A 20,610-nucleotide genomic window follows, 5' to 3' on the forward strand; every position below is an offset into this window, starting at 1 on the left:
TCATCGGATGGCTGGCGCCCGCGAGATAACCTGAGAAGCCCGCGGACTCTGACCCAGCGCCGGCCGCCGCCGCCTGCGTCCCCGGGGTCCCCGGAGACCTGAGAGGCGCCGGAGGAAGACTGTCACGTGGCACCGGCGGCCACGTGACTCGGACTCCACATGACTTCCCGTGGCCGAGCCCCTCCGGGAGAGCAACGACGCTGGGGAGTCGAGGTGAGGTCGCTCTGGAGGCTGGAGGGGACCCGCGGTCCTGGGCGGCGCGGCGGGCGGGCGGACGCTGGGGCCGGGCCGGGTTGGGGGGCTCCTATAGCCGCCGCGCCGTCAGCTCCTCCGCGGGGCGATCGCACCGAAGCGTTGGAGGAGCAAGGGAGCGCGGAAACAGTCGGCCCCACTTCCTCCCGCAGATGGTCGGAGCCGCGCTGTCGCCGCGGTGGTTGCTACTGCTGCTGCTGCTGCTCCTGGCCTGGGCGCCCCCGGGCCGGGCAGCGCCGGACCTGGATGAGATCCAGTGCCTGCCCGGGCTGGCCAAGCAGCCAGCTTTCCGCCAGTACTCAGGCTACCTCCGCGGCTCCGGCTCCAAGCACCTCCACTACTGGTCTGCGCCACCCCCCACCCCGTCCCGGGCGGGGAGGTGACGGGGCGCGGGGTGGGGGAGGGTCTGAAGACCCCTGAGGGAGCCTGAGAGCAGGGAGCGCTGGAAGGGGCCCCTCCGCCTGCACCCACCCTGCTCTGCCTCCCCTCCCAGGTTTGTGGAGTCCCAGAAGGATCCCAAGAGCAGCCCTGTGGTGCTTTGGCTCAACGGAGGGCCGGGCTGCAGCTCCTTAGACGGCTTCCTCACGGAGCACGGCCCCTTCCTGGTAAGTCGAAAGCCACCATCTGCCCCCTGACCAGCAAGGGAAGCATTCCTGAAGGAAGGGGCCCGGGAGGAGGGAGAACAGGACTCGGAGGTTTTTCCCAAGCGCGCCCTTCTCCTGAGCCTGGGTTTCCTCATCTGTACCATTCGTTTCACTGTCTGTACCTTTCAAGGGTTTTGCCCAAATGTGAACTGCCCAGCACGGTCACCCTTTCCTTCCATCCAGTTAGTCCTCGGGACTTAGCCATCTCTTTCCTCTTCAGGTGCAGCCAGATGGTGCCACCCTGGAGTACAACCCCTATTCCTGGAATCTGGTATAGCCGGAGCCGGGGGTTCCTGTGGGGGTGTCTGAGCACTTGGATGGGTTGGGGATTCCTCTTCAGTTCATTTCCTCCTCCCCTCCAGATTGCCAACGTATTGTATCTTGAGTCCCCAGCTGGGGTGGGCTTCTCCTACTCTGATGACAAGTCTTATGCAACCAATGACACGGAGGTGAGTCCAGTGCCTGCCCTTGTGCCCCAGCCTCCCTGGTTCTCTAAAGGCAGCGAGACCCAGGAGGGAAAGAACGTGGCCTTGGAGTCTGGATTTTGGCTCTGTCACATGCTATGTGTGGTCTTGGCCAAGCCACTTCCTCTTGCTCAGAGAGGGTGGATGTCGTTATCTCAGATTCTTTCCAGCTCAAATGCCAAAGCGTTTTGATCCTCTCCTCCTCTTTTCCCTAGGTCGCCCAGAGTAATTTTGAGGCCCTTAAGGATTTTTTCCGCCTCTTCCCGGAGTACAAGGACAATGAGCTCTTCCTGACAGGAGAGAGCTATGCCGGCATTTACATCCCCACCCTGGCAGTGTTGGTCATGCAGGATCCCAGCATGAACCTTCAGGTACAGGGCCGCTGCAGGAGGGAAGAGAGGCAACTTGTCCTGGCCTTGTGGTTAGCAGCGTGAAAGAGGCCATTTTCTCTGTCCAACCTGGTCCCCTTTATAACATGCTTGCCACTGGGTGGCCTGTCTCTGCTCACGTGCCTCCCACAACAGGAAGCTCACCTGTCAGCCAGCCAGCTCTGTTCTTAGCTTCAAGTGGCCTCCCCACAAACCACCTTGGATTTCAGCTTCCAGATTGCTGAAGGTCTGGGTGTAGTCAGGGGAGGCTCCCCCTCTCCCTCCAGATGACCTGAATGCCCTGGGTGTTTCACAGGGGCTGGCTGTGGGCAACGGACTCTCCTCCTACGAGCAGAATGACAACTCCCTGGTCTATTTCGCCTACTACCACGGCCTCCTTGGGAACAGGTATGGGAGGGGGCAGTTGGGCAATCTCTAGGGTGGGGCAGATCTTGAGGTCTCAGGTCTGCCCTCCAGGCACATGATACCCCAGGCCCTACCCTAGTTTCTGAGCAGGGGGTGGGGGCTGGGATTGCTAGACGTGTTTGGTGCTGAAAGGCCAAAGAATGGAGACCAGAACTTAAATGGACTCAGGAGGGCTGGCCGTGTGGCCCCAGAGCAGCTAGGTTTGGAACTTGCATACCATCCCCTGTGATCTGTTTCCTCATTGGCTGGGGTCAGGTGGTGGCGGGAGGTTGGATGTGGAAGGTGGGAGGCCCACCTTGGGCCTGAACACTTTCATGCGTCTCCTACAGGCTCTGGTCTTCTCTCCAGACCCACTGCTGCTCTCAGAACAAGTGTAACTTCTATGACAACACAGACCCAGAATGCGTGACCAATGTGAGGTTCTGCCGCCCAACCTGTGTCACCCCTGACTCCCCCGGCCCTGAGAGTAGGACCACATCTCCTCCTTCGGGCCTCCCTGACCCCATCCCCTATTGCTTTCCTATCCTGCCTCCTCCAGCAATTTGATGTCCTCTGGGACACGTCTAGGGATGTGTTCCCACCACTACTTCCTGGGACTTTCTAGGCAAATCCCTTAACCCCTGTGAGGGAAAGGATCTCCCTCTTGTCGAGCATCTACTCTGTGCCAGGCACCAGGCCGAACTATATCAACATAGATTATTTAATCTTCAAGATTCCTTTAAGGGAGATCGTATTATCCACATTTTCCAGAAGAGGAAACCGAGGCCAAGAACGTTAAAGTCACTCGCCTGAAGTCACAGTGCTAGGGTGTAGCGGCAGTAGGCTCTGGACCCAGGTCTGGCAGATTCCTTCCACTGAGCCTCAGTTTCCCTGCCTGTGGAAAAAAAGTGGGGGAAGGGTAACGACAAGAAGTGGAGTAGGAGAGCCGTCAATCTTGGGACGAGTTGGTGAGATCGTGGGGAGGCCGGGGTTCTGTGAAGCACGGTGGCTCCCATGTATCATTGCAGCTGCAGGAAGTGTCCCGCATCGTGGGCAACTCCGGCCTCAACATTTACAACCTCTATGCCCCATGTGCTGGGGGTGTGCCTGGCCGTTTAAGGTAGGCCCTGCCGTGTGCCCTGGGGGCCAGTCCCAGCCCCCATCGGGAGGCTGAGGCACACGTCCCCCGCTTCACTTGCAGGTACGAGAAGGACGCCATTGTGCTCCATGACTTGGGCAACATCTTCTCTCGCCTGCCGCTGAAGCGGACATGGCATCAGGTGTGCAGGAAGAGCATGGACTTTCTCCTGGTGGCGGGGGGAGGGGGGTGGGGGGGGCAGGGAAACGAAGACCCTGACCTGCCGTCTGTGCCCCCAGGCACTGCTGCGTTCTGGGGGTAGGCTGCGCATGGACCCCCCCTGCACCAACACCACAGCCGCCTCCACGTACCTCAACAACCCCTATGTGCGGAAGGCCCTCCACATCCCTGAGCAGCTGCCCCACTGGGACATGTGCAAGTGAGGCTTTGCGGCCAGCCGTGGCCCCAGGGGTGGCAGGCACTTGGGGCTCCTGGGTATCAGAAAGGTTTCCCAGGATCCCTTGGCTAGGGTTTCTTGTGGGGGCGCTTCAGGCACCCAGGGTGTGACACAGGGTCCCGTGCAGGTGTTTAGCCACTACATTGATTGATATTTAGCCAGTTCATTCTTTTTTTTTTTTTTTTTAATTTTTTTTTTCAACGTTTATTTATTTTTGGGACAGAGAGAGACAGAGCATGAACAGGGGAGGGGCAGAGAGAGAGGGAGACACAGAATCGGAAACAGGCTCCAGGCTCTGAGCCATCAGCCCAGAGCCCGACGCGGGGCTCGAACTCACGGACCGCGAGATCGTGACCTGGCTGAAGTCGGACGCTTAACCGACTGCGCCACCCAGGCGCCCCTAGCCAGTTCATTCTTAAATGGCCACCTGGGCTGGTAAAATAGCGATTTACTCCCCTGGCATTTAGTAAATAGACACTGTCCCCCACCCCCACTCCAATATAGTCCCCAGCTGCAGAGATCTCCTATGACCCGTATGAGTAAAAGGATGCCGCCTGGCAGAGCGGGGGCCACTCAGGTCCGTGCTGATTGGCCAGTGCCCCTGCCCTACTGCTGTTACAGGCTGTGGTTCTCCCACCGGTGGGCTCCTGCACACTAAATGCCAGTTGCAAACCAATCACTAAATGTTCCCATATGCGTTTCTGCACGGGGGTGGGCTGAATCCCAGCCCCCCATCCACGTAAGTCCTAGAGAGATGATATGCCTGAGGAGGGGACTGAATCCCAACTCTGCCTCCCAGGCTGGAGCTTGGAGGTAGGAGGGGACGGGAGAGGAGATCTGATCTCTTTTTCTCCTTCTACCTGGTCTTCCTGGGACCCGCCCACGTGCTCCCGCAGCTTCCTGGTGAATATACAGTACCGCCGTCTCTACCAAAGCATGCAGTCCCAGTACCTTAAGCTGCTCACCACACAGGTGAGTGGGAGCGGCACAGCTGGGTCCACCAGCAGCCTCAGGACCCTGGAGCGGCATGACAAGGCGGGGCCCCCTTTAGCGTGCCACTCCGGACTCGGGGAGCTGAAACTCCAAGAAATGAAGTCCAGTGACTGGCAGGGTCATGATTTGAACCTTGCTTTGTCCCCACCCCATGCTGCTCTGTCGTAGGAGGCTGCATCAGCCAAGGAGCTTTTGGGTTGAAAAGAGCTGGCGAGAATGTGTTACAAACGAGCAAATGGAGGTTCAGGGTGGGAGAGGGCCTTGTCCAAGGTCATCTAGGAAGTCCTGACAGAGCCAGGCTAGGACCAGTGGTTAGAACATAACCTCTAGGGGTCAGATCGTCTGTGTGTACGTCCCTTCATTAGCCACGCGCCCCTGGGCAAGTTTTTCCCATCTTGAGACTTGGTTTCTCCACCTATAAAATGGGGTTATTGGTATCTACTTGCGTAGGTAAAGCATTTAGTAAAACACCAGTCATATAGGAAACAGAAAACCTGAGTGTTTCCTGCTTTTGCTATTTAGCAAGGCCCCTTGAATGCCCTGAGGGGGTAAGGCTTGAACCCGGGAAGGGCTGGGGCCTGGGCTCATTCCAGACCCTCCCACACCCCCCCCCCCCCCCCCCCGCTCTGCTCCAGAAATACCGGATCCTGCTCTACAACGGAGATGTGGACATGGCCTGCAATTTCATGGGGGACGAGTGGTTTGTGGATTCCCTGAACCAGAAGGTAAGGCAAGGATCCCGGCTCTGGAGTGAGGTTGGGTGCAGGGATAGGGCAGCTATGCCTGTCAGCTTGGCTCTGGCAGACAGAGAGGACAAACCTGGGGGGAGTTCAGGCCCCTGAGGTCCTGCTGGCAGACGTGAGAGAGATTTGAGCACAGCCACAGGCTGCTAAGGCTTCCCTCGTGGGGCAGATGGAGGTCCAGCGCCGGCCCTGGTTAGTGGACTACGGGGACAGTGGGGAGCAGATCGCAGGCTTCGTGAAGGAGTTCTCCCACATCGCCTTTCTCACCATCAAGGTAGGGCTTGGGCCTGGCAAGGGCTGCCTGGCTGGAGGGGATGGGGCAGAACCCACCCGTCCTCTCCTTCCGACTCCCTTTTACACCCATTTACCATCTGGCCCCATAAGGGCAAGCGTTCTGGGCAGGGTGGGGAGAATGCAGGGCTTGGGAGAAGAGGAAGGTCGCTGGCTGAGGGGATCCAGTAGGATGGAGGGGCGCCCAGGGGCAGGGGTTACACAAGAGGGGGAATCTCACAGAGCTTTGCTCCTAGGGCGCTGGACACATGGTCCCCACCGACAAGCCCCAGGCTGCCCTCACCATGTTCTCTCGCTTCCTGAATAAGCAGCCATACTGATGACCACGGAGACCGGTCCCCTTCTGCCTGATCCAGCCCCTCTTCCTGGCCCCTCCTGCTAGAAGGGAGGTCCGCCTTTATGCAAAATGCCCCCGTGGGGCAGGTCCCTGCCTCCAGAACTGCTCCCCCACCCCTGCCTCCCCCACAGCCCTCTGCCTCCCAGACCGGGCCCCAGTGCCTCACGTAGACAGCCTGGGGGAGTTAGCACTTTATTCCTGACTGGGGTGCGGCCTGGCCCCCTCCCTTAATGCACTGGAACACAGCAGAGCTCAGGACAGCCCACGGGGAGGGTGGACGGACTAATTGATGGATTGAGTGTGATTATGGAATTAAATTGGGTACAGCTTAAAACCCTGTCTTCTCTGTGGCACTGGGGGTTACACAGGATGCTATAGGCTGGGAGGGGCCGAGAGGGTCGAAGTCCTGGATGCCCCTGCCAGCGTGGGGTTGAGGGCTCAGGCAGCCGTCGTGGCAGGTGGTGGGGCACTGGATGCCGAGGTGTCGCTGGTGCTGGCAGGCCGGTTCTTCTCAATCACCTCTCGCAGCCCTTTGGCAAAGTGGAGGTCGGCCCCGATGGTGAGGAAGCCCTGTGCAGCGGGGCAGAGAGGGGAGCCTCTTCATTCCATTACAGAGACCAAAATCTAAAGATCGAGACAGGCCCTTGGCCTTGAAGGGCTCTCAATCTAGTGGGAGAGGAGCCTCAAAGAAGTTCTAACTCCTGTGAAGGGTGTGAAAGAGGCTGCAGGGGCGTGGCCTGTGGGGGTCAAGGAGGGCTTCTGAGATGGCCTCTTAGCTCAGGTGTTAAAGTGGGATCCAGGAAGAGTGTTGCAAGGTGAGGGCACAGCCTGTGCAGAGGGCTGAGGTCTGATGGAAGATTAAAATGGGAGCGACACTTGATAAGGGAGGGGCTGGGATCTGACAGCAGAGGGAGGTCAGGGTCGTGAAGTGGGGGGAAGGCTCTGCCCTCTTTCTCCATCACTCGCTCCCCACCCCCACTCACCGCATGGTTGGTCACCACCTCGCGCACGAAGTTGATGCCCTCGGGTAGTGGGATCTGCACCCCCCGCCACATCCGCTCTGTGGGTGGGAGCAGCGGGCTCAACCTGGGTCCACCCAGGTCCCCTCTCCTTTCCCTCTCCTCCCTCCCGTCCCCAGCCCTACCATTGAGCATGGGCATCACCCCAATCTGCAGCATGGTCTTCAGAGGGGTCTGCAGTGGGATCAGCTGGGAGGGAGGAGGCAGGAAGTCAGGGCAGCCAGCCGGAAGCGGACTTGCCTTAGCTGCCCGGCCCCAACCCAGCCCTGGCCCCCTCGCCACTCCCAACTCACTGCCAGCGACTCCAGTGCAGACTGGTTCGAGTAGATTCGGAACCTATGGGAGACAAGTGTCTAGTGGGCACGAACCCTGGAGGTTCCCCTTCCTCAGGCCACCCAGGCCTACCGGCCAGAAGCCCCTGACTTTCAGCCTGCAATGCTCCCACCTACACACCTGTCCAGGGGTTCTGCCGCCTTCCGGGTGTGCATCCTTGGGTGAGTCATTTTTCCCTCTTTGGGTTCCTTTTTTCCAAGGCTACCACTTTTAATTCGTTGAGCGCTTCCTCTACGCCAGACTCGTGCTGGCAGCTTTGCCTGTGTTGTTTGTGTTTGTTTAACAGAGCGTACAGAGCTTCCTCCCTACCAGATACTAAGCGTGTTACAAAAAGTTAACTATCATTAAGATATTTTAAAATGCCAACTGACTTAATCCTCCTAACAACCCTAAGAAGTAGGCGCTGTTAAACAACTCGCGCTTTTTAGATGGGGCAGATCAAGCCTAGAGAGGCTAAGTAATTTGTCTGAGGTCTCAACAGCTGGTAAATGGCAGAATCTACCTCTAGAATCTAGGCTCTTAACTACTGCCCTGCAGTATCTCATTTAACCCCTAGCACCTGTGGCTAGCATCACAAACAGCACAACCTTACAAAATGGATGCTACTTTTCCCTACGTTTAGCCCATGAAGAAAATGAAGCTTAGAAAGATAAAGTGACTCTTCTCAAGATCACGAAATTTGTGCTGAGGTTTCTGCCCGAACCCATGTTGTTTGGCTCTTTGCTGTGTGACTGAGGGCACGTCCTTTAACCTTGCTGGGCCAATTTGGACACCTCATAGTATCTGTTCTGCCTCTCTCTCGGGTGTAAGGCAAGGCAGAGAAGTTACCCTTGAATAAGATGCATTTGTTATGCATTAACAAAGACCTTAGCTCTCCAGTGGCTGTAGATCTGAGTGAATTTCAGCTCCCCACTTGTTGGGCAGGTGCAATTAACCTGAAGACACGGAGGCTCAGGGAGGTTAAGGGCTTGCCCGAGATCTTGGCCATCTGCTTACCGGCGCAGGTCCAGCTGGACGCGCAGCGCCTTTCCCCGGAGTGCCACCTTGGCGCTGAGACGGGTGTCCTGCAGGCAAGGAGTTGGGAGGGGGGTGTTACTGACCCAAAGGATCAACAGCCCGCATCTCCCTGACCCTCAGTAGCTCCTAATCTGGTGCCCGCACCATAATCATGCTGGACAGTTGGACCTCAGGCTGGTCGGACGGGACCAGGGCGATGGTGACACTTGCGGTGACAGAGACGGTGGTACCCGAGGGCTTGATGGTGCAGCGAGGTGGGGCCAGGACCCTTAGCTCCAACTTCAGCGGGGAGTCAATCACCGCCGGGCTCTGGGGACAGAGGAGCGAGGGTGGGTCAAAACCCAGATCTGTTCCCTGATGAGCACCAGGAGGGGAGGACGGCTGGCTCAGGTTCTGCCCGCTGGGAGCCCAGGCACACAAATATGAAGGCTGGTGTGGCTTCCCAGACCCTTCAAAATTGTGTCCAGCCTCTGTGCCTTTGCTCACACAAGGGAATGTCTCATTCTAGAAATGTCTCCTCCTTTCCTGCCTTCCTGAGCTCTTGGTCGTGGGGATCCATCTTCAACCAGACTCCTGAGACTGTGTTTGCATCAAATATCCCCTCTCTCTGCCATATTTCCTCTCTCTAACCTGCCGTGTCCTTTGTCCGAGAGGCACTCCTACTTCACTTGTGTTAGCTCATTGAAACCTCTCAATGACCATGTGAGGCAGGTATTCTACTCATTTTTGAGATGGGAAAATTGAGGCACAGAGAGGTTAAGTACTTGTCCAAGGTTATGTGGTCCTCCAGTTGCAGAACCTGGGATTCAGACCCAGGCAGTCTGGCAAGAGAGTCCACACTCTTACTGACGCTTGGCCATCAGGTTGATGGAGACGATGGTGCTAACAGCGATGATAAGAACAGCAGCCAGTGAGTGTTTCCTGAGCACTTACTCTGCACCCGGTGCTGTTCCAGTCCCTTTGCATGAATTGATTCAGCTAATACTCATGACAGTTCTGTGAGGTTGTATAGTGTAAAGGAAATTAAGGGCAAGTCCTTTAATGGCCACTAAGATGCTTTTTACATTTTGAAAGAGTAGGTGGGAACTCCTCCATTAAACAAGGGAAAATAAGGCAAAAAAGAAAACCACATCAGGGGCACCTGGCTAGCTCAGTCGGTAGAACACATGACTCTTAATCTTGGGGTCGTGCGTTGAAGCCCCACAAAGGGCATAGAGATTATTTAACAATCGAATTAACTAACTTAAAAAGAAAAAAGACTACATCAGTCATTGTTAAAGCGCCCCTACACTTACAGAGCTTGGGTCTCAGCCTGTCCTCATAGCTTCATGAAGAGCAGGAAGTAGCAAGGGCCCTTCAAGGACTTGGAAATGAGTTTGACAAATAAGAGGACCGGGTCACAGGCAGGAGGCCAGGCCTTCTGTCTATTCCACAGTGGCCTCGGGGGGACTCCACCCGCACACCTCCACCGTTCCCTCACTGGTATGCAGGTGCTATGCCCTCCCACCCTGGCCAGGTGCCTACCTCCTGCCCGCACTCACCAGCAGGACGATGCTCCCAAAGTAGGTGGCCCTCAGCAGCATGTCCAGATCGTGGGGCACCTGGGTAGGGAAATTGGGGGTGAAGCAGGGTCATCAGGAGCTCCGTGACAGGGCCCCTCTTGCCCATCCCACAAACAGGCCCTGGCATACCTTGTCCCCCACCAGTGACAGCTTCAGGGCACCCGCTCGGAAGTAGCTTTCCATGGCGGAGTCAAAGAAGAACTCGGAGAAGGCCACGTACACCATCCGCTCCTCCTCCCGCAGCTGGGGCTCAACCGCCCGGTTGGGCAAGCTCCAGTTGCCCTCCGCCAGGGGAAAGAAGGCCCCCTGCAGTTGGGGGATCAGGGTCAAGGCCAAGGCAGACTGGCCCAGCACCCAGATGCTCCCACACCCTGTGGCAGGCACTGTGAGGGATGGTGGGGGTCAAACCCAGCTGCTGTCCTTAGGGGACTCCTCAGCACAATTTTTAAGTTTTATTTATTTAATCTCCACACCCAACGTGGGGCTTGGGCTCACGACCCCAAGATCAAGAGTCGCATGTTCCTCCCACCTGGGCCAGCCAGGCACCCTCATTAGCACAATTCTTAAAAAGACATGGAGAGGAGGGCAGCTTCAAGGGAGCACTCCCGTCAGACTGGAGAACGGAAGCTCAGGAAAGGGTTCAGGAGGAGGTGGCATTTCAGTGGGCCTTGAACGATACATGGCAGCAATAATAGCTGCTGCTTACATCTTACATAGTAATTCTTCCGTGCCCTTGACATACACCAACTCCTTTAATCCACATAATCCTCCGTGAGAGATGTTTTCTTACTGTATTATAGCCATTTACATATTAGTAGGAAATAGGCACAGAAAGGTTAAGCCACTTACTTAAAAAAATTTTGGGGGGGTGTGCTTGGGTAGCTCAGTGGGTTAAGTGTCCAACTTCAGCTCAGGTCACGATCTCACGGTTTGTGAGTTCGAGCCCCACGTCGGGCTCTGTGCTGACAGCTCGGAGCCTGGAACCTGCTTCGGATTCTGCGTCTCCCTCTCTCTCTGCCCCTCCCCCATGTGAGGGGAGCACAGAGCCCGACGTGAGGCTCAAACTCACGAACCGTGAGATCGTGACCTGAGCTGAAGTCGGACGCTTAACCGACTGAGCCACCCAGGTGCCCGTAAGCCACTTGCTTAAGATCACGCAGCAAGTAAGTGGCAGAGCCAGGACCTGAACTTCAGACATGCCAGCTCTAATCCTTGCTCTGAAACCGCTACACTCCATCCACTGTGGGGAGCAAAGGAAATGGCCACGTAGTAGCTGTGTGGCCTTGGGCAAGTGACATCACCTCTTCGAGCAAGTGTCCACATCCCCAAAATAAATAAAACAGAAGTGCCTGGGGGCGCCTGGGTGGCGCAGTCGGTTAAGCGACCGACTTCAGCCAGGTCACGATCTCGCGGTCCGTGAGTTCGAGCCCCGCGTCAGGCTCTGGGCTGATGGCTCAGAGCCTGGAGCCTGTTTCCGATTCTGTGTCTCCCTCTCTCTCTGCCCCTCCCCCGTTCATGCTCTGTCTCTCTCTGTCCCAAAAATAAATAAACGTTGAAAAAAAAAAAATTAAAAAAAAAAAAAAAAAACAGAAGTGCCTGACTCACACAGTCGTGAGAGTGAAATGAGGTTATGTGCATAGAGCCGTATGTCCAGCTCCTTCAGGGAAGATGGGGAAGGGCAGTGCATGAGCAAAGGCCCTGAGGTAGGAAACGAGGGTGCATATTTGGGAAAGAATGACTGCAGAGAAACAGGGTGAAGTTAGAAAGGTGGGGCCGGCCCCAGGAGTTGACCCTGATTCTGTAGGCAATGGGGAGCCACGGCAGGCTCAGCAACGGAGTGGCCTCATCAGAGCTGTGGTTCAGGAAGACAAAGGCAGCGACGCAGGGGACAGGTCAGAGATGCCACACCAGCCAGGCAGCTCACCCGGAAGTCCATGTCCAGATTGCTGGCAGAAGCTGCAGGATCCTTCAGGAGGGAGTAGTCGATGCCAACAAGCTCATCCACATTGCTGCGTACTGTGGGAAGGAGCTCAGTCACTCACGCTGTGTCACGCTGGGCGAGGTGTTCACCCTTTGGGGCCTGTTTCTCACCCATAAATGATGGTCATCAATCTTCCCTCATAGGGTTGTTGCAGGGATCAAATTAGCTTTATGTGGGAAGAAGCTGCTATTACTACTCCTCCTACCACCACCGCTACTGCAGGGCTATTATCAGATCACGAAACAACATGGCAAGGGATTCCCTGCCCTCATGAGTTTTCCCTGCCTCCTCCCTCCCTCCCTGTGCCCCGTGTAGGGGGCACGGTGATCTCTACCCCACAGCAGACAGAGGTCAAAGCTTAGGAAAAGGGAATCCACGTTAGTTGAGCACCTATTAAGTGCAGGGGATGAACACACACGGGGTCCCAATGATCAGCGAGCACATAAAGACAGAGGACCTTGACAATCGTCACGCAGCTAATGCTCACAGCAACCCCACGGGGAGGCACCCCAGCCAGGCGAAGATGGCAAGGCCCAGAGAGAAGTGAGTACTGACCTGGGGTCACACAGGGCAAGTCCGCAGCAGAGGCCATATGGGAACCCAGGGTGTGGCAGGGGCGTTGCCTGCTCTGAGCCATGGCCTGGCAGCCTCCTCCCTACCCCCCCGGTCCAGCCCCAGGCGTGGCCCAGAGCTCCCCGCCCAGCCAGCGCCAACTCACCGGGCACGGTGTCCAGGAGGGAATTGAGCAGCACCATCCCTGCATGGTAGAGCACGGGGCAGATCTGCAGGGCGGGGTCCAGAGTCAGGGCCTTCAAAACGGAGGGCACCCCACCCGCCACCACCACCACCACTGCCGTACCTGCTGGTTGAGGAGGAAGCGCATCCCCGAGGTGATGAATGTGGAGAGGAACTCATACACCTTCCTGCAAGGAGGGGAGAGACCATGTGAGCCCAGACACTGCCCTACCCCAACCCAGGTCCAGGAGAAATCAGTGGCCAGAGACATGGGGAGGAGGTGGCTCAACTTTGACCCGAAGCACCAGCTCTTTAATGAAGGTTTTCCAAATCCCCTCTCCAGCCTGATTCGAAAGACCTCTCCTAACCCCTGCTCCCACCAGCCAAACTGAATTTACCCCCAGTTCCTCAGACCCGCTGCAAGCATCCCCACCTCCAGAGGCTTACTCATGCCCTCCCTTCCACCCTCAATGTTCCTGTCCTATATTTTCCCCCAGTCCGGGCCCAGATGCTTCCTCTTCCAGGCAGTCTTCCCAGACTACCCTCTTCTGAACCCCTGGAGTACTCTCTTCGTTCCTCCCTTAAAGCCCTGATGGCAAATGTTTTGTCCCTTCAACTAGGCTCTGAGCTCCTTTATGCATCCTCAGGGACTGGCATACACTTTATTTGTTAAATAAATAAATAAAAACTTGAGGAGGACCTGGGTGGCTCAGTCGGTTTAGCATCTGACCCTTGATTTCGGCTCAGGTCATAATCTCACAGTTCATGAGTTTGAACCCTGCATCGGGCTCTGCACTGACAGTGTGAAGCCTGCTAGGGATTCTCTCTCTCTCTTTCTGCCCCTCCCCCACTTGTGTGCACCCTCTCTCTCCAAAAAAAAATAAACAACAATAACAACAAACTTGCACTGTACCAACACCAGATGATAAATCCACCGTATTTTCTCTCCCACTCTCTGAGAACTATCACAAAGTCCATTTCTCAGCCCCAAACCTGGAAGTGTGCTATTTTTTTTTGTTAAGTAATAGTAAGAACTGCCAGTTATGTTTGTTGTTGTTTTATTTTACATTTGAGAGAGACAGAGAGTGAGCAGGGGAGGGACAGAGAGGGAGAGAGACACAGAATCCAAAGCAGGCTCCAGGCTCTGAGCTGTCAGCACAGAGCCTGACACAGGACTCAAACCTGAGCTGAACTGGGACGCTTAACTGACTGAGCCACCCAGGCGCCCCAAGAGCTACCAATTATTGAGAACCAAGTTCACGCCCAACTGCCTACTGATCCTCACAATGACTTCTATCTAGGAAGCTAGCCACTAATATGCCAGGTGCCGTTCTAAATATTTTTACATATATTAACAAAGAGTCCTCCTAACATCATATAAAATAGCTTCTATTATCATCCCCATCTTACCAACGGGGAAACTGAGGCACAGAGCTTCAGGTCACACAGCCAGGAAATGAGAGTACTGAGATTTGGACCCAGTTGGCTTGATTCCCAAGCCTGTGCACTTTGCATTGCACTAGGCAGATGGCCAGTAAGGCTCAAAGGGGGCGCCCTGGGTGCAACTGGGGTTGGAGACAGGGCTTACTTGAAGGTTCCCCCAAAGGCTGCGTGCATTCTGGAGACCAAGGCCTGGCAGGAGACGTTGGACACTTTGATACGGCCAGTGGGGTCCCTGGAGAGCTGCAGAGCTGTGCGGATGGACACGCCTTCGGCAGAGGCATTGATGTAGCCCCCATCATAGCTGCCAAGGGGGTGCGGGGCATTTAATGTCCAGTTTGGAGCTTAACCGCGGCTTCTCTACCCCGCTACCCACCCCATATATATCATGATACCTCTTAATAAGGCTTCACTTCGGCAGTTTACCATTTTACCAAGCCCTATCAACCCTTATGTAGTGGGTATGCTTTTCCCTATTGTACAGATGAAGAAACTGGGACTCAGGCAAAAGGGCTGCCCACAGCCCCACAGCATCCCAGCCCTCCAGATCCCCCCTCCACTCCCCTAGGGGTGCCAGATCCTCACAAGAACCAGTAGAGAAGCTGTCTCCGGAAGCGCAGCCCCAAGGAGGCGTTGCTGATTTGTAGCATCAGCTCCTGCTCTGGCTGAAAATGGAGCTCAGAGGATGTCAGCTGCAGCTCTGTGACCTTCACCCTGCAGGAGGCCTCGGGGTCATATTCAGGACCGCGAAGAGGGGGCCCCCCCGCCCAACTACAGGAAATTCTTTCCCTTCTCTTCCAGTCCAGGCCTGGGGAAACCGGGGCGGGTGGAACGAATTCTTCCGTTGCCCCTCGAGTGCCCAGCCTGGACTTGGACAGCTCAGAGAGGAGCTTCCCCCCTTCTCTTAGAAGCCTATTGCTTCCATTCCCTTCCCTCTCACACCCCATGGTTGCTAGACCTGGTCTTTTAACAGAGTCCTTTGATTTTGTCTCCATCGGCTGAGCTCCGCTCCATATCCCAATTCTCCTATCCCCACCATCCCAAGCAAGGCTCTTATCTCTTGTTCCCCTGACCTCTCCCACCTCTCCCGGGTACCCTAGACCCCACTCTCATCCCTGGGCAAGTTTCGTGACTCCGCCTCTTCGGTGCTCTTTGGCTACACCTCAATCCCAAGCCTTCTGCTTCGCGGTGCTTAGTCCGGCCTACGTCGGAGGGCTTGACCTTTATTTTCAATGCCCCGTCCAGTTTCTTGAGTCCCGCCTCCCCGGTTTGGCCACGCCCCCACCCGCCCCCACAGACCCAGCCAATTTCCCCGCCCCTAGGTCCCGCCCCCAACGCAGAGGCTCCACCCCGGAGTCCGAGACCCCGCCCTCCGGGTCTCCTACTTACTCCGAGATGTTGTAGTAGAAGTAGCCCTCCTTGCCCCGCAGGTCCGGAATGGTGATGGTCTCCAGCTCTTGTTCCAAAAAGCGCAGGCCCTCCTGCTTCACTGAAGTAGCAGCGAGGCCCTTAGGTCTTGCGCCCACTGCTGGAGCGACCCCTGCCTCACCCGCCCTCGTCCTGCCCCGCGCCTTACCCAGCTCCAACGCCTTGGAGGTGATGCGGATCTTGCAGCCGGGGAGCTCGGCCTGAGCGCCTGCCAGAAGCGCTAGGAAGAGGGCCCCGAAGAGGGCCATGGCGAGCGGGCCTGGGGTGGGGTGGGGTCGCTGGAGTCATCAGGACCGCTAAAACCCACTCCCCGGTTGTCCAGCCAGAAGAGGGGCTGGCGAGATGGTTACCCTCGAAATAGCTCTTCGGGGAACTCGGAACCAATTATATTGCCTCCATTTGGCAGATGCAGAAACTGAGGCTCAGAAGGGCGATGCGACTCGCGCTCTGGCTCCCAGAGGATTTGGGGCACGGGGGGGGGGGAGGGGAGGAGACATCCTCAGTCCCCCCGTGCACCCGCCGCGTGACGAGTTTGGACCTCCCAGTGACCAGCGCCCCCCCCCCACCTCCCCTTTCCTTTAGCAGAGGGCGGGCGCGGCTTGCATGTTACCATGGGAACGGTTGCACGCGCATTCCTGGGGGGTGGCTTGCGGTCTCCCAGGCCCCGCACCGGGGGAGAAAAGGGGGCTGCCTGCCCAAACTCGGGCTCCCGGGTCTCCCGGCTCTGCTGGGTCCTAAATTCCTGCCATCGAGATTCGGCCTGGTACCCCCCATATCAGCCCCCTTCTTCATGGGATCTCTTCCCCTCCCCGGGCTCAGTAGACCGGGCGGCTCGGCGAGGGTCTGGGGGTGGATGGGGACGCGCCCCGACTCACTGCGGCGGAGCTGGGTGGTCGGCGGGGTCACGTGGTGCGGCGGGCTGCGCAGGGGATCCGGGCGGCGGGGTCTGGCGTGCTGTGCTGTTCCAGCAGCCTTTATAATGCCGGGCCTCTCCGACCCCCCTCCTCTCTCCCGCTCTCCCCTCCTCCCTCGGGGGTTGGGAGGGGATGGGGCGGAACGCTGGCAGCCGGCAGGGTGGAGAGGGCTGTACGGAGCCCCGTGACAGGCCCGGCCGCTGTCAAGACAAGTGGGGGACCCAAGCCGGGAAGGAGGGAGGGAAGTGCAGGAGTTGACCCGCCCAGTCCCAACAGTCCTTGCTTCTCTGGGACCTTGGTTCAGATGCCAAACGCCCATGTCTTTCTGCATGATCCTGGACAAGTCACTTCACTTGGGTCACTGAGCCTCAGTTTCCTCATCCAGCAAAATGGCATGGTAATTGGAACCACCCACAAAATCAATGCCGGAGGCACATTTTTTTTTTTCCTTCCTTTCCAGCCACAATCATCTGAAGACCTCTCCTTGCCAGGCTTCACTCTGGGACCCCCCTAAATGTCTCTGGGTCACTGACTAGGGTCCTAACAGGCCCAGAGACGTCTCCCACTGGGATCCGAGCAAGTGCTGCCCACTCAGGAGGACAGTGCACAGGCTGCTGGAATCACCCCAGAAGGAGGTTTGGTGTTTCTCAGGGACTGTGAACCTTGTTTGTTTTCTGTGGGTTTTTTTGGTGAACCTCTGAAGCTAGGTTCTCTGCACAGTATCTCCATATGCTGCCTACAGTGTTCCCAGCTCTTGGGACAGGCACACAGTAAGTGCTTGCTACCTTTTTGTTATCAAATGGATGAAAGAGGAAAGGAGAAGCAATAAAGATTAGTGTCCATTGAACGTGTATTTCGCACCAAGCACTCATCCAGGTAGGAATACCAACGTGTCCTGATTTGCCTAGGACTTTCCCGGCTTTGAAACTGAATGTCTCCCTTCCAGGATGGTTCCAGGGTCCCCAGGCAAACCAGGATGGCTAGTCATACTAGATCTAGATTAACTTATTTAATCTTCTTAACCTATGAGGCTGGCTCTAGTATGGACCGGCTTTAGCAGGAGAAGAGACCATCAGGCCGTTACTATCAGAGAAGCCATGAACTGTTTTGTGAAAGGGCAGGAGGTGGTGTTTACAGCCTAGTAGTTATCGCACAGCCAGGATTCAAATCCTAGGCTGTCAGTTCTCAGTTCCAATTGTTGGACCCCTTGCCGAGGCAGCTCTGAGCCTTAGTTTCCTCTTCCTAGAACAGAAACAATAAAGTTATTGCAAGAATAAATGGGGGCGCCTGGGTGGCTCAGGTGGTTAAGCGTCGGACTCTTGAATTCGGCTCAGGTCATGATTTCATGGTTCGTGGGTTCAAGCCCCCCATCAGGTTCTGCACTGACAGTGTGCACAGCCTACTTGGGATTCTCTTTTTGACCTTCCCTCGTGCTCTCTCTCGCTCTCTCTCAAAATAAATAGACTTTAAAAATTTAAAAATGGGCATAGTGCATGTTTTAGACATGGTACATGGTACACCATTTAGTGCCAAATAAAGGCTGGCTGTTAAGATTGGGGGCACAAACCACAAGCACACGAGACAGAAAGCATGTAGGACAGGAACAAAGAGAGTGCTAAGGATATCCAGAGGAGGAAGTGCCTTAATGCCTTTGAACTCTAGTAACCCCGCTCTTCCTGGAGCCTGGCTCAAACAGAAAACCTGGTGGATGTTAGTTTTCTTTCCTCTCACTTTCCTCACTGAAATGCAAGCTTCATCTTTGTATCACTGTTATCTCCTGGGAGATGCAGGGGATTCTTATCCCCTGAACTTCCCTGTCCCCACAGCAGCCCCAGTGAGCTTTAAACATAGCTACGTGATCTTGGTCCAGTGGTTTAACCTTCTGGGCCTGTGTTTCCTCATCTGGATTGCTCTGCTGAGGATTAAAAGAGTTAATGCATTTAAAGGGCTTGATAAGCACCTGGCATTTCTTTTTTAATGTTTATGTCTTTATTCTGAGAGAGAGAGAGAAAGAGCCAGAGAGAGAGGAGAGCAGGGCAGAGAGAGAGGGGGACAGAGGATCCGAAGCTGGGCTCAAACCCACGAACCGTGAGTTCACCATCTGAGTCGAACTCACGTCCTGCTCTGGCCGCACTGACCTTGGCACTTGCTGTTCCCTCTGCTCAAAATGCCTTTCCACCTGATCTTCCCACAGCTAGCTCCTTGTCATTTCGGTCTCAGCTTCGATGGCACTTGCTCAGAGAGGACTTTCCTGCCTACGCAGCAGTTACTCTCAATCACGTCAGCCTGCTTTGTTTGCTTTTATTGATCTTGTGACTATTTAATGGTTTACCAAGTTGTCGGAGACATGGCCTGTCTCCATGAGAGCTGGGCTCGGGCTCACCACTCATTCCCAGTACCTAGAACGGTGCCTGGCACTAAGCGTAGGCAGTGCCCATTTGCGGAGTGACTGGACAGGTTCGGAGCCCTCAAATGTGCCCGGGGAGCAGGTGATACCTATCCCACTCTGGATTCTTCCGCAACTTCTGCACCTCACTGTCTCAGCCCAACTGACCCTAAATACAGCCCTGGGCTGGGGGATGAAAAGAGGTACCCAATGGCCTTGATTCCAGGGACTTGCCCGGTCAGCCCAGCCCTCTCCATCACACTGGTTTCCCCTTTCTCCCAAAGCTTGTGCCCCCAACCCTCACATTTCAGTGATACTGGCAGATGTGAAGCCCAGGAGGGACTTTGCCAAGCTCCTCAACACTTGGCTTGAGGGATGAAGAGATCAGAATACCCAAATCCCTTTGCACTTTCACTCCCGGCTTTGAAGAGGGAAGGAGGGACTTCCCAGCACTCGAAGGGACAGGAAAGCAATGCTTTTCTAGCCCCTGCTACGCACCCGGGACAGTGATCTTGTAAAACATGAGAGGAGCCAAGCAGTTAAGAGCTTTGGAATCAGACAGACTTGGTTCAAACCTTGCGTCTGTCATTTTCCAGAGCAGAGGTCAGAGAGGGGTTCCTGTGAAAGGTCAGGTAGTACATATTTCAGGCTCTGCTGGCCCTGTGGTCTCTGTCACAGCTGTTCAAACTCTGCCACTGCAGCCTGGACGCAGCTATAAACAAGGCCCCCTGGATGTGGCCCGTGGGCCACAGTTGGCCAACCGTGTTCAAGAGTAAATGAAAAAGTAAATCTCTTTAAGAGCCTCAGTTTCCACATCTGTCAAATGGAGACAATCTAGTACTTGCCCACCTCTCTAGGTGGCAGTGAGATTTTAAAGTAATGAAGTATATAAAGTGATGAGCCTAGTACTTGGCATGCTTAAGGTTCAATAAATGTCTCTGGTCATTAGCATTAGCTAGTTGTTTAACAAACGAGAAGTGCTTTACAAAATATTAACTCACTGGGGCACCTGGGTGGCTCAGTAGGGTAAGCGTCCGACTTCGGCTCAGGTCATGATCTCGCAGTTCACGAGTTCGAGCCCCGCATTGGGCTGTGCTGACAGCTCAGAGCCTGGAGCCTGCTTCGGATTCTGTGTCTCCCTCCCTCTGCCGCTCCCCAGCTCATACTCTCTCTCTCTCAATAATAAATCAAACATTAAAAAAATTCTTTTAATCAAATATCAACTCACTTGAAAATTCATAACATCCTGTAAGACAGGTATCATCATCCCATTTTACAGATGAGGAAACTGAGACCCAGAGAGGTTACATAACTAGCTCAAGCCAATCTGGCTCCAGAACCCATGCTCTCAACCAACCTACTCAACTGTGTCTCTTTTTAAATGACCCCATTTAGTCCTCACCACAATTCCTTGAGATAGTTATTTTTTTTTAAGTTTATTTACTTATTTTGAGAGACAGAGAGAGCACAAGCAGGGGAGGGGCAGAGAGAGGGGGAGAGAAAGAATCCCAAGCAGACTCTGAGCTGTCAGCACAAAGCCCAACGCGGGGCTCAAAACCAAGAACTGTGAGTTCATGGACCTGAGCCGAAATCAAGAGTCGGATGCTTAACTGCCTGAACCGTCCAGGTGCCCTGAGACATGCTGTTATTGCCCCTGTTTTGCAGACTGGCAAACTGAGGTACAGCGGGAGGAAGTAACTGGTCCGAGTAAACAGAGTCTCCACTGACCACAAGATACCAAGTTGGATTTCTGCCCAAGATGT

At 55.4% G+C, this 20,610-nt stretch overlaps 2 protein-coding genes across 4 annotated transcripts; one reads left to right on the plus strand and one right to left on the minus strand.

Annotated features, from left to right (window-relative positions):
* The first annotated feature begins 62 nt into the window (after positions 1 to 62).
* CTSA (cathepsin A) lies at positions 63 to 6,366 on the plus strand. 2 transcript variants are annotated; one of them, XM_086702343.1, is made up of 15 exons: positions 63 to 213; positions 405 to 595; positions 746 to 857; positions 1,117 to 1,167; positions 1,259 to 1,345; positions 1,576 to 1,731; positions 2,045 to 2,136; positions 2,484 to 2,568; positions 3,162 to 3,253; positions 3,335 to 3,413; positions 3,511 to 3,650; positions 4,565 to 4,640; positions 5,297 to 5,386; positions 5,541 to 5,678; positions 5,932 to 6,366. In XM_086702343.1, exons 1-15 carry the CDS (start codon positions 160 to 162, stop codon positions 6,013 to 6,015), a joined length of 1,527 nt encoding a protein of 508 aa, XP_086558469.1. In that variant the 5' UTR covers positions 63 to 159; the 3' UTR covers positions 6,016 to 6,366. The 2 variants fall into 2 exon arrangements, with proteins under 2 accessions (XP_086558469.1, XP_086558470.1); XM_086702344.1 differs by having other exon boundaries at positions 64 to 213; positions 5,574 to 5,678.
* PLTP (phospholipid transfer protein) lies at positions 6,209 to 18,705 on the minus strand. Of its 2 annotated transcripts, none has more exons than XM_086702342.1 (17): positions 18,600 to 18,705; positions 16,423 to 17,703; positions 15,696 to 15,806; positions 15,509 to 15,608; positions 14,705 to 14,833; positions 14,268 to 14,423; positions 12,804 to 12,867; positions 12,663 to 12,726; positions 11,888 to 11,979; positions 10,093 to 10,269; positions 9,943 to 10,002; positions 8,546 to 8,710; positions 8,381 to 8,448; positions 7,345 to 7,387; positions 7,177 to 7,240; positions 7,016 to 7,092; positions 6,209 to 6,602 (listed from the first exon to the last, which is right to left on the minus strand). In XM_086702342.1, the coding sequence occupies exons 2-17, from the start codon at positions 16,790 to 16,792 to the stop codon at positions 6,471 to 6,473; spliced, it is 1,872 nt and encodes a 623-aa protein (XP_086558468.1). In that variant the 5' UTR covers positions 16,793 to 17,703; positions 18,600 to 18,705; the 3' UTR covers positions 6,209 to 6,470. The 2 variants fall into 2 exon arrangements, with proteins under 2 accessions (XP_086558468.1, XP_025787785.1); XM_025932000.2 differs by having other exon boundaries at positions 16,423 to 16,661; positions 18,600 to 18,701.
* Positions 18,706 to 20,610: the final 1,905 nt, after the last annotated feature.

This window comes from Puma concolor, chromosome A3, assembly GCF_028749965.1.
Source record: "Puma concolor isolate L17-30 chromosome A3, mPumCon1.1.hap2, whole genome shotgun sequence".
In the NCBI taxonomy this organism is placed as follows: domain Eukaryota; kingdom Metazoa; phylum Chordata; class Mammalia; order Carnivora; family Felidae; genus Puma; species Puma concolor.

Bases quoted from the DNA above. Each gene is read 5' to 3' on its own strand.
- CTSA (XM_086702343.1), top strand. From the start codon at position 160: ATGACTTCCCGTGGCCGAGCCCCTCCGGGAGAGCAACGACGCTGGGGA. The intron at 214-404 runs GTGAGGTCGCTC...TTCCTCCCGCAG, and splicing joins AACGACGCTGGGGAGTCGAG to ATGGTCGGAGCCGCGCTGTC. The intron at 5,679-5,931 runs GTAGGGCTTGGG...CTTTGCTCCTAG, and splicing joins TCGCCTTTCTCACCATCAAG to GGCGCTGGACACATGGTCCC.
- PLTP (XM_086702342.1), bottom strand. From the start codon at position 16,792: ATGCAGAAAGACATGGGCGTTTGGCATCTGAACCAAGGTCCCAGAGAA. The intron at 15,807-16,422 runs GTGAGTCGGGGC...ACCCCACCCCAG, and splicing joins GACCACCCAGCTCCGCCGCA to GCCCGCTCGCCATGGCCCTC. The intron at 12,868-14,267 runs GTAAGCCCTGTC...CCCTCCTTGCAG, and splicing joins GCCTTTGGGGGAACCTTCAA to GAAGGTGTATGAGTTCCTCT.